Here is a 15,050-nt window from a genome sequence, read left to right as displayed (position 1 = left end):
CAAATGATTCATTTTTAGGTGAACAAATGTACTATTGCGTTAAAATGAAAACCTGGCTTGCATGAAAACTGGTCATCACAAGGTTTCATTTGCAGTACCAAAGCAGAAAGAAACACAAGACGGTGAGGGGCTGTCTAATGAGACGGGGGGGATAAGGAGGTAAAGTGTCCAGAGCCGCAACACCATTAAAACCCTCACCGGGAAGAAGCCCTTTTGTACACGCTGAGTGCTCTGTTGTAACGAGTGCCGTTGAGACTGAGCGCTATCCGCTGCTGTGAGAGACGGCACACCCGCTGAATCCACACCTCAAGTGCCTGTGATCCCGCAACACTAAAGCCCACTCCGATTGGAGCCCATCTCTTTGAGGATTTACCTCCTTAAAGTCATCAGAGTTCATAAGGCCAAAATGAAGGTTGGATAAATCAGACTCTCCAGTGAGCTATGGTTTGGACATTAAATACTTTCGGAAAGTTGATGTCTAAAACTTTTTTAACCAACACTTTGCTAATTGTTTTTAATTATTATGGATGTTGTGACCAGTCACAAGTACCTAAATTATACGTTTTCCCTTAGACATTAATTAAAAATAAAAATTTAAAAAGTTCATGGACATATTATGCATCAACTTCCCACATACTAAAGATTTAGACAATTGTTTTGTTGGCTAATTGTAATGTGTTGTACAAACAAAGATGGAAAAAAAAATCATGCACAAGACTTTAAAACTAATTAATACATTATGTTTTACATCACAAGGCTGTAATTATAAATAACAATAATACTTTCTTTTCTTTCATTTAATACTTTAGTCTTTCATTAGCTTTAAGAAAAAGCCATTGTTTAAAAGACAGGAAAGGGAAAAAACAATTACAGCACAGGTGCACCCACAGAAAACAGCTTTATGCAGGGTGCAGAGTGTTTTCAAAAGCAGACCTTGCAAACACGTCCCCCAGGGCCTAGAAATTTGTCAGCTAGAGATGGCGCTGCCAACAAAAGTAACACAGGATGCTCATAAAGATTCTTAATGTTTTAAAACCAAACAACATGCGTTTGAAGTGTTGTGTAGCATTGTAATCGCACTGAAACATCTCAACGTGAATGGTAAATTGTTCTTCTGTCAACTGTTTTGTTTTATGTGTCATTAAATGATTTTATCTTAATAGTCTTTATTCAAAGAGCATATTTCACCTCAGTTTTATGGCAGTCGTTTTGCTGTAGACTAGAAATGGTCTGGGCACGGATTGTATTTCAAACCAATATTTATAATATTAACCTGAAAAATATACTTTAAAGTGTCTCACCATCTCACTATGTAGGTACATAAACATTAACATTACCTCAAATATGTCAGAGTTTATCAGTTCATCCTCATTTTTAAACTTAGCTTTCAAAGCATACTCTAAATTTAAAGTTGGTAAATTAAAGATAATTAAAAACTAAAAGTAAAAAGAGTACTATTTATTGGTCACAAAAAAAAAAAAGAGTCTTTTAGGGCTAGGTATTAAACTTGAATAAGTAAATTGACAACAAATGCCCCTAAAATACACTAATCTATATAGTACGAGTCAAAAGAGTGACAAACAGCAGAACTGAACTAGATATTTCTTTACAGGTCTTTCTTTTTTGTTTCATTTACACTTACCACCCAAACAAGCTTTTTAACTAAAATTAGGCTAATCCGGACGTTTTCTTTTCAACCAAATGAACAATGCAGGTCATTTCAAAGTTCGTATGAGATGGAGGTCAGCCTGCTTGTCTCTCTCTAGTGTGTGTGTATGACAAAAACCAGCAATGTGCCATTTTATCATGGTACTGTACATGGCTACTGATGTAAAAGTTCCTGGAAAAGCTTGAGTATTTTGACAACAGCGAAACCATTGTCACGTTAGTAACACCTCAATATCGATCCTGGCAGTAAAACACAAAGTAAAATGCTAGAAATGCTCTGTTTTAGCACTCTGTGTTTGCTATAACCGAAGTCCTGCTTAAAGCCCTTCAGAGACCGAGAGCACTGCTCTGTTTGTGAACATCTGCACTGGTCATTAGAACGAGAGATGGCCTCAATCTTTCAGCTAGCTTCAAAACAACTGAAGAAAACACAAGACAAACTACACCGGGCTGCACTGCGCTAGTCCCGCCGGAGAGACCAGGCTAACCTTTGACAGACAACACAGCAACGACTTTGTTACTTTAGTGTCATGTCAGCTAACAATAAATGTGTTTATATTTGAGAATTATTGCTCTTATCAGCTGAGGGCGTAAACTAGAGCACAGGAGAACTTCTGAACCAAGAAGTTATGCATCTGTGACCTTTTCAAAATTACAAGGAGAGTGTTAGCAGGTTAGCTGAAAAAAAAAAAAAAAAAATATTGCACACCTGCACAGCACCCAAAACATAGATTAAACTAAAATAGCTGATTGGACACAGTTTGTGTTGAGGTCCACATACTGCGATTTTTCAAATAATTTGTCTCTGTCTCCTTAGGTGGTGACTCTTTGGACTTGCTCAATGGCACAAACCCAAGTATGATGCTTCTTATGTTTTCAAGGGCGATAGTAGCCGAACATCACTTTGCATGGATGCGGATAGAAACGACTGCATCCAAGGTACACCATTTTTTCTTTTATAAAGTATGTAAGCCACCTGCAGTTTTTAATACAACTACTTTATCTTGGCACCGTCCTGTCATTTAAAATGTACATCCTGAAATCATCATTTCATGATCAAACAACAAAGTAATTATATCTTTATCTGTAAGTGTGCAACCAAAATGAATCATTCTGTTCAGCATAAGTTCCTGACTTTAAAGATTGCTCTCATTTTGTTGACCTACAGATAAACATATGGCACATACATAAATGCATACAATCTACGCGTGACTCCAGATGCAAATACTGTATGAAAAAGTGAAAGATACATTTTTATGGTTCATTTCCAAAAGTTTACACAGCACAAGGTAGATGCGGACCACAGAGTGGTTCCTGAATGAGGGGCGAGAGGGGAAAAAAAATACAAGTTATTACAACCAAACCATGCTTTACATGTTGGTTATCTTTCACCGATAGCCAGCTTTCCATAACGGTAATAAATCCAGTCATGTTGACTGCTCTGTGAGTTTGCTTGCATTTACAATCTTAGTAAAACCACTGTAGAGGAAAATTGAAGTTGGATTTAAAAAAAATGAATGAATAGATAGATAAATAAATAAGTGGTCACCCAGCGCTGTCTTTAAAATGGATGCCTGAAATTTACAGTTTTCCATTAACTGATGCCTAACAGCTTCCCTCTCCCTGCTTGCATCATGGGCTTTCCTGTCTGTAACTTCTTTCTGACAGGGTTCATTTCTGCCCGTTTCTCAACTTAAATGTGTCCGTCGCTTTTTTGTCTGTGCCTTTTAACTTTATCTCTCCCCGTTATAAAAATGTAACCGCATCAGCATAAACACTGGCACGCCAGTTATTACTTTTATCATCAATGGAGATGTCCGCACGGTATCAAAAGAATCATTTGTTGTTGATATGACAGGCCAATACCATTTACCCATATTTTGAGAGCAACACGAGCATAGAGTCGGACACGATAATGCTTTCCATCAATAATTACCTTCTTGATGCTTTGAATATGAATCGAATGATATTCTATCCCCAGACCAAAACGATTTCAGCCTCTCCCATTCGACTACAAAAAAACCCCACATCATATTTGATAATACGTACTAAGGGAGACAGGTCCGGGAAGGCATAAATCTTTTTTTTTTTTCTTATTTAATTTGTTTTTGTGTGTGTTGCGATAGGGATTATTATTTCTCAGCTGGTGGGATCACATCGCTCATGGTTGTAGACCCCTGAAGAATTCTATTAACCCTGGTTATGTCAGCCTTAATAACATGCCACACTGCTAAACAGGACTGGATTGATTCTGTGCAGACGTGGGGGTGGGGAATCTTGTATAATAAATCCAAGCATAATTTACTTGGAATAAGAACGAGCAAAATAGAACACAGAACAAAGAGGAAGGGATTAAGTCTATCTCTTATCTCGTCGGCACTAACTTAGGAAAATAAATAAGGAAACGATCCAATCGAGGGGAGTACGTTGGAGCGCTCTGTAGAACTGCCGATTGATTGGCTCGTCAATGAAGGCTGCTTTTCTTTTGTTGTGTTGCAGATGTGATTTGAGGAACTGGGACCGTGCCACGCTCGCCCCTAATTTGCTGCTGGCGAGGAGACGGCGAGCTGGAGGCGCTGGAAGACCACTCATGTGATGGCTAGAGTCGAATCAATTCAGTCACCTTGAACTTTGAAGATGAAAGAATCACATGGGCGCAGTTGGCCTCTCTCCTCCCTCGCTATCGGTGAGGTGTGTTGTCAAATTATTAAGAGAGATATTACAGAACATACACATGCACAAGAACCTTTTCAGGTGCATCTATTTCAAACCGTCACCTCAACGCTAAGACTGATCTACACGTCTCCTAATGACACATATGGAGCCATCTATCTCGTCGCCGTTGTTGTTTGAGGCACAAACTTGTGAGCATCGTCGTGAATGAAGATGCAGTTTAGCAGGGCACAGTCAATGAGGCTTACTGCAAGATGGTAATCTCAGCCTGCCTCTGGCCCTCTGGCGATGCTTTACAGTCGCGTTTCCCCAAAGCCTGCTTGTGTACCGCGCCTAATGGAGACTCTCTCATCGCCCATGCCAAAATTAAATGAACTGTGCCATTTCAAAGCGCCTCCTGCCTACTGTAGCTTCTAGCACGCTCACAAAGCTGTGACTCCCTGGAGCGCCCCGTTGAGCATTTACATCATTTTATATACATACAGTAGCACACACGTGTACACGAGTTTACTAACATGAGCGTGTGTAACTATTAGGTAGAGACACTAAGAGAGAACAACATGCTGCTTTGTAGACCTAGAGTACAGCTGCATGATTTAATTATAATTTTTTTTGAAATACTGCAAAATGAACAGCGTAATAATGCTGTAGTAGCTAAATGATTTGAATGCATTCATTCCTAAAGTTTAAGGAGATGCAGAGAATATCCTGCCATTGTCTTTGAGGTTAAGTGTGCGCACTTGTGACATCATATATGTAGTGTAAACAAGTAGTAGCAATGCCAATGTGAGATGAAAAAAAAAATATATATATATAATTTGAATATTATTTTCATAATATTTCATATTATGTATTCATATTTTATTTAAGAATATTTATTTAATGATACATTTAAAATAATGACAGTAATTAAAAAAAAAAAAAACTATTTGTAAGTTGCGTGTGGCCAATCAAAGGTCAAATACCACAAACCTCTTAAGTCATGTAAAGTCCATGAAAAACAAGCTATCAGATTATTAGATTTCAATTTGATTGTCATGAATTCTGGAGGATGCTTTTTGTAGAATATGACTATTTTCTGGTCACTTTGAGAAGTTTGCTAGAAGTTTGATGCTTTCTTTGCACATCTTGTCATTATTTTCTGGCTTTAAATCTATTGAAAATAATTTAAATTGATTTGATTGCTTCAAAAGTTAACTGCATATCATATTTCTCCTACATATCTTACACCCCTACAAGAAAGTAGCTTATGCACTCTTTCCTTTTTACTCATTAGGAGAGAATGACCTTCTCTATGTCTATGTTTATCTGTTAGCCAAAAATATATAAACTAGAAGACTTGTTGCTTTAAAACTAATACATGTTGGGGACTTAGATAGAGAAAAGTATGGAATTGAGAGGTTGGGTTTCTAAGAGAAACCTTCCATCAGTGGACAAAGGTAAGCTGATTGAACAAGAACCAGGGTGGTCTTTTGCTAAACAATGTCCTTCTATCAAGCCTCAGTGTGTTGATTGAATCCAACAAGTGAATCCATTGAAAACTCACAGAAATGGGAGCAGTTTATAGGCTCATAAAGATCCCCTTTGAGCTCCTTTTCTATTATGAAGAGCAAAGGATATCTAACAGCATGGGAGAACTCTGGGCGTTAAGGGCGGCCATTAAAGCCAGTGTTAACAGCAATATGGCTTTTTGTGGCACTTGCTTTGTTTGGAATTTGACATAAGGCCCTGAGAGGTCTCTTTTGAATGTGGTACAGATTCAGCTGTTTTCAGTGACATTTTGTGCGTGTAGTGTCTAGAGTGCGTGTTATGATCCAAATAGTGAGTTTTTCCTCTTACCGTAGGTAGTCCCTCCGACAGAGGATGAGGTTGGCTTTGGTGTACAGCGTGGAGCCCACCTCTCCGAGACGGCAGTCGCAGCAGGCGCACTTGAGGCAGTCTTCGTGCCAGTACTTGTCCAGGGCCTTCAGCAGGTAGCGGTCCTTGATTTTCCGGTTGCAGCCGGCACAGCCCTTTGGCTTGGTGTCCGGCTGGACGGAGAGCATTTGTATACCTGCGGAGAAAGACAACAAGGGGCGACACGAAGGTGAGAACATGGTTCCTGGTTACTTTTTAAGAGGTAAAATCATGTGCTCTGCATTTCAGTCAAGAGATGAACACACACTTTTTAGTCAACAATAACAAGAAGCCAATGTAGCTAACATCCTCCTCTCCCCCCTCTTTAGGGGAGGGGCCAAAGCTTGCCCCCAGAGCAGGCATTGTGTAGCCCTTTACAGGGCGTGAAAGGGCTTTGTTGGGTAGAGAGGGAACAATGTGGGCTCATGCTGAAGGCCTGTAATTAGTATTCTCCTTCCATACAGAGGAAAGTAAGCTGTACCCCACTCCCCCCACACCACCACTCCGGCCCCTCTTTTTGTCCTTGCCCCTAAAAGTTTCTGTCCTACATTTTTACAAGTACGTCTGATTCTGAACCGTTGTCCTGCCACGGAGATGGTCCCCATTTCTCACCTTGTGCAGGAGAAGCTGTCAGAGCCATAGATTCCACCTAATGTATATGCTGCTCTTGGAGGGGGGTGAGAGCGCGAGCAGTGAGAAATTGCGAACTTTGAGTGAGAGGGTCACCGAGAGATTTCTCAGCTGTGGTAAATTGAGTGTCTCTGTCTGAATTGAGGACCTCCCTCGGGATAGTTATAATGCGCTCTTCGCCGCGATGCGTTGTCCGGGCAATCTCGCTGAAATACATTCATAGAGGAATATGAGATTAAAAAGCCTTGTTTGGAATTCATGAATCTCTCTTGACAAGAAAAGTTTGTGAAACATTTGGTGTAACATTTAGGGTATTTTTGCTAGATTTCCCAAAAATGACATTTCTGACATCATTTACTCACCCTCATGTCATTACAAACTTGTTTGATAGCTTCATGGTATGGATAAATCATACGCAATGAACGTGAATCAAGGCTTTCAATCCCTAACATCATCTTTTGCGTTCTGCAGAAGAAAGAAAGTCATATGGGTTTGGAATGACACGAGGGTGAGTACATGTTGAAATTTATTTTTGGATGCATGTCAACAAATTTGGAGACCATTAAGACTCTGCCCTGCCTAACAGAGAGAGAGTTTGCCGCTCTCCTTTTTTTCTTTTTCTTTTTTTTACATGTGGCCTTGACGATAATTACTTTCAAAAATGATTTGCCAAAAGCGTGGCAGTTGGCCCTCATAGAAAATAAACAAGACAGTGCACCAATTAGTAAGACTGAGGACAGGTGTGAAATTGTTTCAATTCAACTGAGCATTACAATGCAGGGAAAGGAACAGCAGGTAGCCGATCCCTCTAGGGTCATAATTATAGCCTAGAGCAAATATCTGATGCAGTACCATAGGCTTAGACTGTGAACAACTTCTTTCTGCTGTAGGACCATGCTCGTTAAGATGTAGGAACATTCAATGAAAATGAGGCAAGGGATAATGATGATTCCTTCGACCTCGCTGGTGTTTTTATGTCGCTTTATTTTGAGTTTATTCAAAGGAGAGGGCTTGATGAGGGGAAAACAGCAAGGAGGCACATCAGACAGGTAGCACGGCCACGCTGTTTGTCCCATTGTGTTTAAGCTGTTGAGCTTTTAATTGGCTGGATTGGATTGTAAGAGGAGCACACGGCTGATTTCCTCTGCTATGCATCCTTGTTCTGTCCCACTCATCCGCACCGTCCCTGGTTAACACAACAAAGTCACCGCCTCTCATTACCAAGCCAAAGAAGTTAGTTTCAACTCCCCTCTGTCCACATTCATGGTTGGTCCCAAATGAATCGAATGTGGGACAAACTAACTAACCCTTCTATTCAAAAGCCTGGATGTCCAATTTAATTTTATCTAATGGGAGTGTGGGATGTTCGGGGCCTTATTGATTTTCCTATATCAAACGGTGAACAAAAGATTAATCTAACACACTGGAATTGGGCCAAGGTAGCCATTTTAAAAAATACAGTAACCAAATGAATTTTCCACCGATGCAGAACAGTGAACAGAACTACTTTGATAGTGCACTAATGTTCTATGAATCTCCAACGTAACCGATTCCTGAACGCATGACTCTTATGGACCGGTTCTTTTTAGTGAATTGGAATCATACATCGTGACCAGTGTAGTTCGATTCCTTGCCGAATGTCTGTTATGAGTCGGTTCTTTTTAGTGACTCAAAAATGTAGTCTATACAGGGCGACCAGCATAGCCCAAACCCGGAACGAATGACTCTTATGAGTCGGTTATTTTTAGTGAATCAAAAACGGGCAGCGCAACCAGTGCAGTCCGAGTCCTAAATGACTCTTATGAGCCGGTTCTTTTAGCGATTCTAACACACTTTTGAATCAGTACGAGCTGTTACTGATATTATCCTGACGCTTGATTGAACCGCAATTATTACTTTCGTCATGTTCGACTCGAAATGAACCAAGCTGTTACTGTGGTATGTGTTAAGACAAACAGTGTTTTTACTGACTGAATGTCATGTACATAAAGATACACATTATGAGTTATTGTACATTGGTATGGCTATTTCATAAAAACAAAAACAAAAATCAATAGCCTACTTAATGAAATGTCACCACATGCCGCCTCTGAGAAGTCTATGAAAAGTATAGCCTGTGTAAACCCATCTTTTGGAAGAACTGAAATAAATGTATTTTATTTAATATCGGTCTGGTGAAATCTGAAACTCGTGATTTGGCAATAGATTGCTAAGGGCAGTAAATGCAAAACGAATCACAGTTCCTAACGAAATATTTCTTCCCCAAGAGTAGCTACACAAAGAATCATTAATGGAACCGTTAAGGATTCGGAATCGTTACGCGCAATGGACTTCGCAACTAAAATCGGTAAATGCTCATCCCTTATAGGTGTGGGACATAAGTGTCTTTTTTTTTTTTTGTCTTTGCTCGCTCACTCAGATCTTTCATTATGTCCCGTTCGCATAGTGATACGATGCTCTTTGTGCGCTTCTGTTCGCAGATACTGAAGGGGAAATTTCAGGCTAGACTTGGCAAACACCGAGAGCAAAGTACCAATTTGATTTCACATCACAGCTGCGCGAGCCGGAGATGCTGACATTTCACCCTCTTATCAGTTTAATTACTGTTGCCATGGCAGCGTAGTGCACGGAAAAGGCCAATAAGATTTGCAGCTTGCAAAATGACGAAATGAAACCGTTAACGTGTTAGACACAATGATACGAAACGGCACACCATATTAACGTTATACAATTGTTTAAGCAAACCACGAAAATTCACACACGGGGAAAATGACGAAAATGCCTGGCTTCGGTAAAATGCAGCTGTATGGGGTTAGACAAAACTGCTGCAATACGCATAGAAACATCCCAACTACTCAGCCACACATTTAAACACATCACACTCACGTTGATATAATGCAAAACAGTGCTCTTACCGAAACTTTTCTCCCTTTTCTGCATTGGTTGACCCGCTTCGGCTCCCAGAAACACCATGCAACAAGACGAGGCGCGAGCCAAAGATGCGCGTGAAGTGAGCAGCTGTATGCGCGCGAGGGTGCTTCGCTTTTGTTACAAGTAACAATCCACCTCGCTTCGCCAGAAAAGAGTGAAAACGTCGAAAACACCAATCAACAAAACACGGGAGGGGAGAAAAAAAGAAAGAGCGAGCCGCTATCGCTCAGCGCCACACGCTGTTAAGACTCCGTTTGTCACAACAGTGCTCGACTATGAAATTAGATCGACCAGCAGCCGTGGCGAGGCAAGTGGCGGCGAACAAATGACAGCGGATGACAAAGGCATATGCTTTACCCCTTCGCGCGCGCCGTAATCTTATAATCCTATCGTGCCTCTCGCTATTCGCCTATTTCAGTGCGCGTACAGTAAAAGGCACGAAGTTGGATGTAAACAAGGGACAACAAACAGGAACTCGCATTGCCTATGCTAAAACGAAATCATATTTTGTCCAGCATTTACGAACTACATTTGTTCAGAAGCATGCCATATTTTTTAGAATGTAAACACGATTTCAACCTTCAACGATTTCAACCACGACATTACCAACACCTTTTGCAAATTCTTTCAAGCTTTAAAAAGAGCACTGAATCCCCCGACTTAATCGTTATTTTTAATTTACAAACTTTAATGCAAATAAAGTGCGTCCATTAAAATACTTATAATGCTCATGCACGTATGCTATATATCCAGTGCTGTCTTATTGAGTTAATACTGTCTATCTATTGTTTGTCATTTATATTTGATAAATTGCAGATAGCTTGGATGTATGTTAAGCGTTGCAATGTAGTAAAAGAAACATCATTTCATTTTGTCCATTGCTCTACAATGTGCAAAAATGACAACACACCTAACTTTGACTTTGCTGGATCAGTTTATCTGAAATAATTTGAATCACATGCGCAAATGATCCGATGCATCTACGTGAGGCACACACTGCATTTTGTATTAAACACCAAAGACCACTTAAAGCAACCTCGGCTGATTAGGCAATTAGTTTCGCAGTGTATGTAGGAGCAAAACAATGAGTTCGGAAGTCCGTTCGGAAAATACAATTAATGCACAACACACTCACCTTCTTGACCAAGTTATGCAGAAGGTTAACTTAGGATAGAGCACCGACTCCAACTCAATATTCCTCGGAGCAAAAGTTCACGAATCTGACATTGCACCGCGGATAAGAGTGATCTTCAGGTTGTAAATAATGAGGTCCACATGGATCATCTACGAGTAGTTGTTCGCACCAAAAGCTACAGGTGTTCTCGCGCGAGCCGTCATATATTGAGTATTCTGAGAAAGCTCACAACAACTTGCCCATCAGTGAGTGAGGAACGAGCAATAGTGAAGCCTAGCTTTATTATCTTCAAACCCAATCCCTCACCAGTGAGACATTACACGAGGAGGAAAAGGTCATTCGGTTATTACAGACAGCCGGAGTAACGGAGCGCGCGCTCGCTAACACAAACTTAATGCTCACCTCTCTGAGACGCGCGCGCAAACATGCTATGAGCTCTGTTCTACACGTTTAGACTCGCTCTCTCTCTCTCTCTCTTTGTTTTAGAAGCTCGGCAACAAATTCGCAGTGCTAGTGTTTTATAGCAGAACCGGTCTAATTCATAAAACACATAAATTAATGTATGCATAGACGTGTCTGTCATTTTAACGACAGCGTTTTGTGCACGCGCAACTGTTTAACTAGTAGCCTAATTGTCTGCCTCTAAATGCAGGCGAATACACTACACTTTTATGTAAGAACCTTAAGTTTCACATATTACTTTTTATTCTGATTCTTTAGGAAACCATCTGATGCTTTAAAGAAACCAGAAGCCAGTATGCTGCTGACATACCAATTTAATTAAAAAAACTTTTCAATAAAAAAATAAATCATATAAATAAATCAAACAAAAATGGTTCTTGATAATGATAAACATGTACTTTGCTGATCACAAGGAGCTGCAGTAAACCACTGAAGAACATTTCATTTTAAAAGTGTAGGAAAAATGTAGACTATATTAACAATATATGGCATTGGACTTGCACACCGCTGAGCACGCCAGGTGCAGATCAGTTTTCAAATCCAGGGATATTTTGGTCTTATCTGAAATCAACACACCTAATTCATTCACTATTTAAGTGATTAATTTCATAATTGTTTATAGGCTATGCTGGTTCAGACCATATTAATCAGAGCTGTCTTGATGTAATCTAAAGCAGTGCCCTTTTTTCTCCTATTTATCCTTAAAGTCCCATCAGTAAGTACACTTTTACTTGCACCAAACCAGAAATGTGTTATTCTGGTTCATGTTGGATATCATTTAGCATAAAAAAGTCACAATACAAACAATACTGTTGGTGTAACAGACTCACCAAGTAGTGCCTTATAAAACTTGTACTCATTACGCACATTATTTTGTTTTCTGTCATTAAGCCAAAATCTTTCCAGGTATTTCCCTTTGAAATCACTGATCTAGGGTTCTTCAAAGGCAAATTATTTTAGGCTTCAACATGCTGATCATTCACAGAAAAATAAAATTAACAAAGAGAAGAGCTGTGATGGGGGGGAGGGGGGAGGGGGGAGCATATCAGCTTTCCGACTGTTTTTAATCACTAATCACACATTTAAAAATACCCTTTTTAGTTTTAAAAAAAATAATAAAATAATCTGATGACTTCTGAATAAGCCTACGATATCTTGCACTTTGTGTGTGATCTCTTGTCTGAAAGTGTTAAGTGTTTGTCTGCCTCCACTTATAGGCCCAAATCAAGCTGTATTACACCAGGCCAAACAATGAACATTTTCCCTTATTGAACTTTCATGCTATGTGATCACTGTGCACCTGCAAGATCAAAGTCCATGAATACCTGGACAAAATTTTTAGTTGTGTATGTAGGTGAGAGACAGAGCACGCAATACATTTCGCTGTTTTTCACAGTTGCTTTTTCAGCCTGTGTTTCTAAAGCTATTCCTCGCCCATTGGTTACACCTGTTCACTCTAATTAGCACTGCTTGATGCCCATGTTACCGAGGTAGGATGAATCACAGGCCTTCAGTGCCACCTACCCTCCCTCCCCACACACATACACACGCAGAGAGAGAGAAAAGGAAACATAATCACACTCTCACTGTAGAGTTTATTTTCTGCCATGGCCAAAAAGAAGTCATTTATCGTCAGCCCAGTTTGGAAGTGACTAAACTGAGAATGTGGAGACAGAGAACTGATGGTAACAGAGTTGAGTAGTGGTAAGATTGTGGGCCCATGCCAATCACTCTCTGCCTAAAATACAGCAGTAATGAGATGGGTCATAAAATGCTCCTCGCTTCCATTATGAGTGATGAGATGCATTAAAGCTGACAGGGTATTACCTGCCAGTAATTAGGTTTTGTCATGGATTGAATTATTTCAAAGCGGGCTATCTTGGTAATCATGCAATTTGCGGGGGAGACGGTTTAAGCTGAGTAAAAGGGAGCGAGTGAGTGTGTGTGTGTGTGTGTGTGAGAGAGAGAGAGAGAGAGAGAGAGAGAGAGAGTGTGAGTAGGGGACGCTGTAACCCCTTCTTCTTACTCTACCCTCCCACCACCACTTCATCTCACGCATTATCACGTCAATTATTCACCGAAGATATCTGAATTATTGGGGGTGATGAGCTAGAGAGTGCCATCATCAGACTGTGCCGCGCGAGGTGAACACAGCCGTCCGTCACGTTACGTGACGCTCGCGCGGAACAGTCCAGCCCGCGTGGAGGGAAGCGCGCGCAGCCTTGACGAACGGACGTCGTTAAAATGAAGAGCAGCTTATTATTTCACCCCACTCACTCTCCCCTCTTTCTCTCTCTCTTTCACACACAGACTTGCAACATAACGTCAGCAAAGAGAGGGATATCCGACAGACGACCACCCCACTTCATCCGAGCACGAGGAATGCAGGTTCGTTTTTGTGGTAGAAATGAAAGCGGGAGTTTAATTACAGGGCTTCACAAGGGAGGAAAATCTTTCTCGGGGAGGATTGGAGTAAAAAAAAATATTTCCTGGTACTCTTACCCTGGTTTAAGCCTCCTTTGAGCATCTCCAGCGACCATTCATTTCACGGAAGCTTCAACTTAATCCCAGTTTTAAACCGCTGCTAGTAACGTACAGAGAATCTAATGCTCTCGCGCACCCACCACAGCCACTCACAATGTAATAGACGCAACCTACTCTAACTCTTCGCTTCCTTATTGAGGAGAGAAAACAAAGTAGTTGGAAATTATCCCGAGATCCTTTATCCTAACAACCTTAATTAGAACAAAAGATCATCACCAATTAGTTCCGGTTTAGGGTCAAATTAAAACACTGCACGAATAAAGAGCTTCCAAGCTGCTTAATGAGGCTGCAGATCAGACTATGTTTGAAGAGGAAAAAATCTGATTGAAAGATACTGTACCGAGGAAAAGTTGCCGATTAAGACGAGATGGTAGTTCAAATATAGCCGGTTCCCTTGTCAAGTTCCAGGCGAGCGGGTTAAAAACGTGCAGCCCGCCTCAGTGCAACTCCTCCTCGCTCCCGCTCTAAAAAGACTCCCCTCCTTCTCCCCACGACGGCTGTTTCTTCGCTCGTGGTCTCGTTCCCTCCCTGGCAGCAAAGCAAAACAGACCTGAGCCGGCCCGCACGTCTCCTCGCCTATTTAAGCACCTTCACCAGGTCCCTAGTTAGCAGCACACTCCAGCTCATCCAAGAAGCTGACAAGCACCGTTAGGGAAGGCAGCGCATGTTGCTCTAATGGACCTCATTAAGTTCTACTTACAGATGTTCTCTTAACATAATTGATCTGCAGCGAGTTGAGAGGACGGCAACCTATTCCCTAGCCCCCAATTATGGCCCGGTAATTAGATCCCCAACCTCCAGTTCTCCACATTCACCCTTCTAACATTCCGAAATATCAAAGTATCTCTTTCTCTCAAAGCAAACCTTCCTGCCTCCCCCACCACCTAACCTTCGTGTCTCCACCTCCTTTGCTCCCTCCCCTCCCTAAGACTCCATTCCTCTGACAGTATTGACAGTCAGATCTGCTAACCTTTGTAGTGAAGCCAGACTTAGTAGTGCACTCACTCCAATTGACAGAGCTCAGTCTAGCTTTTTTCCCCTCTCGTTTTTTGCTCTCTCTCCCTCTCTCTCTCTCTCTCTCTCTCTCTCTCTCTCTCTCTCTCTCTCTGGT

General features: G+C 41.0%; 1 protein-coding gene across 7 annotated transcripts in view; it reads right to left on the bottom strand.

Moving 5' to 3' along the window:
• Positions 1–14,784, bottom strand: part of lmo3 (LIM domain only 3) — a 42,334-nt gene extending 27,550 nt beyond the window's left edge. The window contains exons 1-3 of one of the 7 annotated variants that reach the window (XM_084406776.1): positions 14,280–14,755; positions 6,850–7,073; positions 6,181–6,394 (exon numbers count right to left, since the gene is read on the bottom strand). In XM_084406776.1, coding sequence (XP_084262902.1) covers positions 6,181–6,394; positions 6,850–6,877 — 242 coding nt within the window. In that variant the 5' untranslated portion in view covers positions 6,878–7,073; positions 14,280–14,755. Of the gene's footprint in view, positions 1–6,180; positions 6,395–6,849; positions 7,074–7,229; positions 7,570–9,782; positions 10,140–10,933; positions 11,393–13,897 lie in introns of those variants that run through there. The other 6 variants (XM_084406775.1, XM_084406777.1, XM_084406778.1 and 3 more) reach the window with 6 other exon arrangements.
• Positions 14,785–15,050: the final 266 nt, after the last annotated feature.

Source organism: Rutilus rutilus (genome assembly GCF_951802725.1).
Source record: "Rutilus rutilus genome assembly, chromosome: 4".
Taxonomy (NCBI): Eukaryota; Metazoa; Chordata; class Actinopteri; order Cypriniformes; family Leuciscidae; genus Rutilus; species Rutilus rutilus.
The sequence above is the reverse complement of the archived record's forward strand: the minus strand, read 5'-3'. Positions and strand labels throughout refer to the sequence as shown.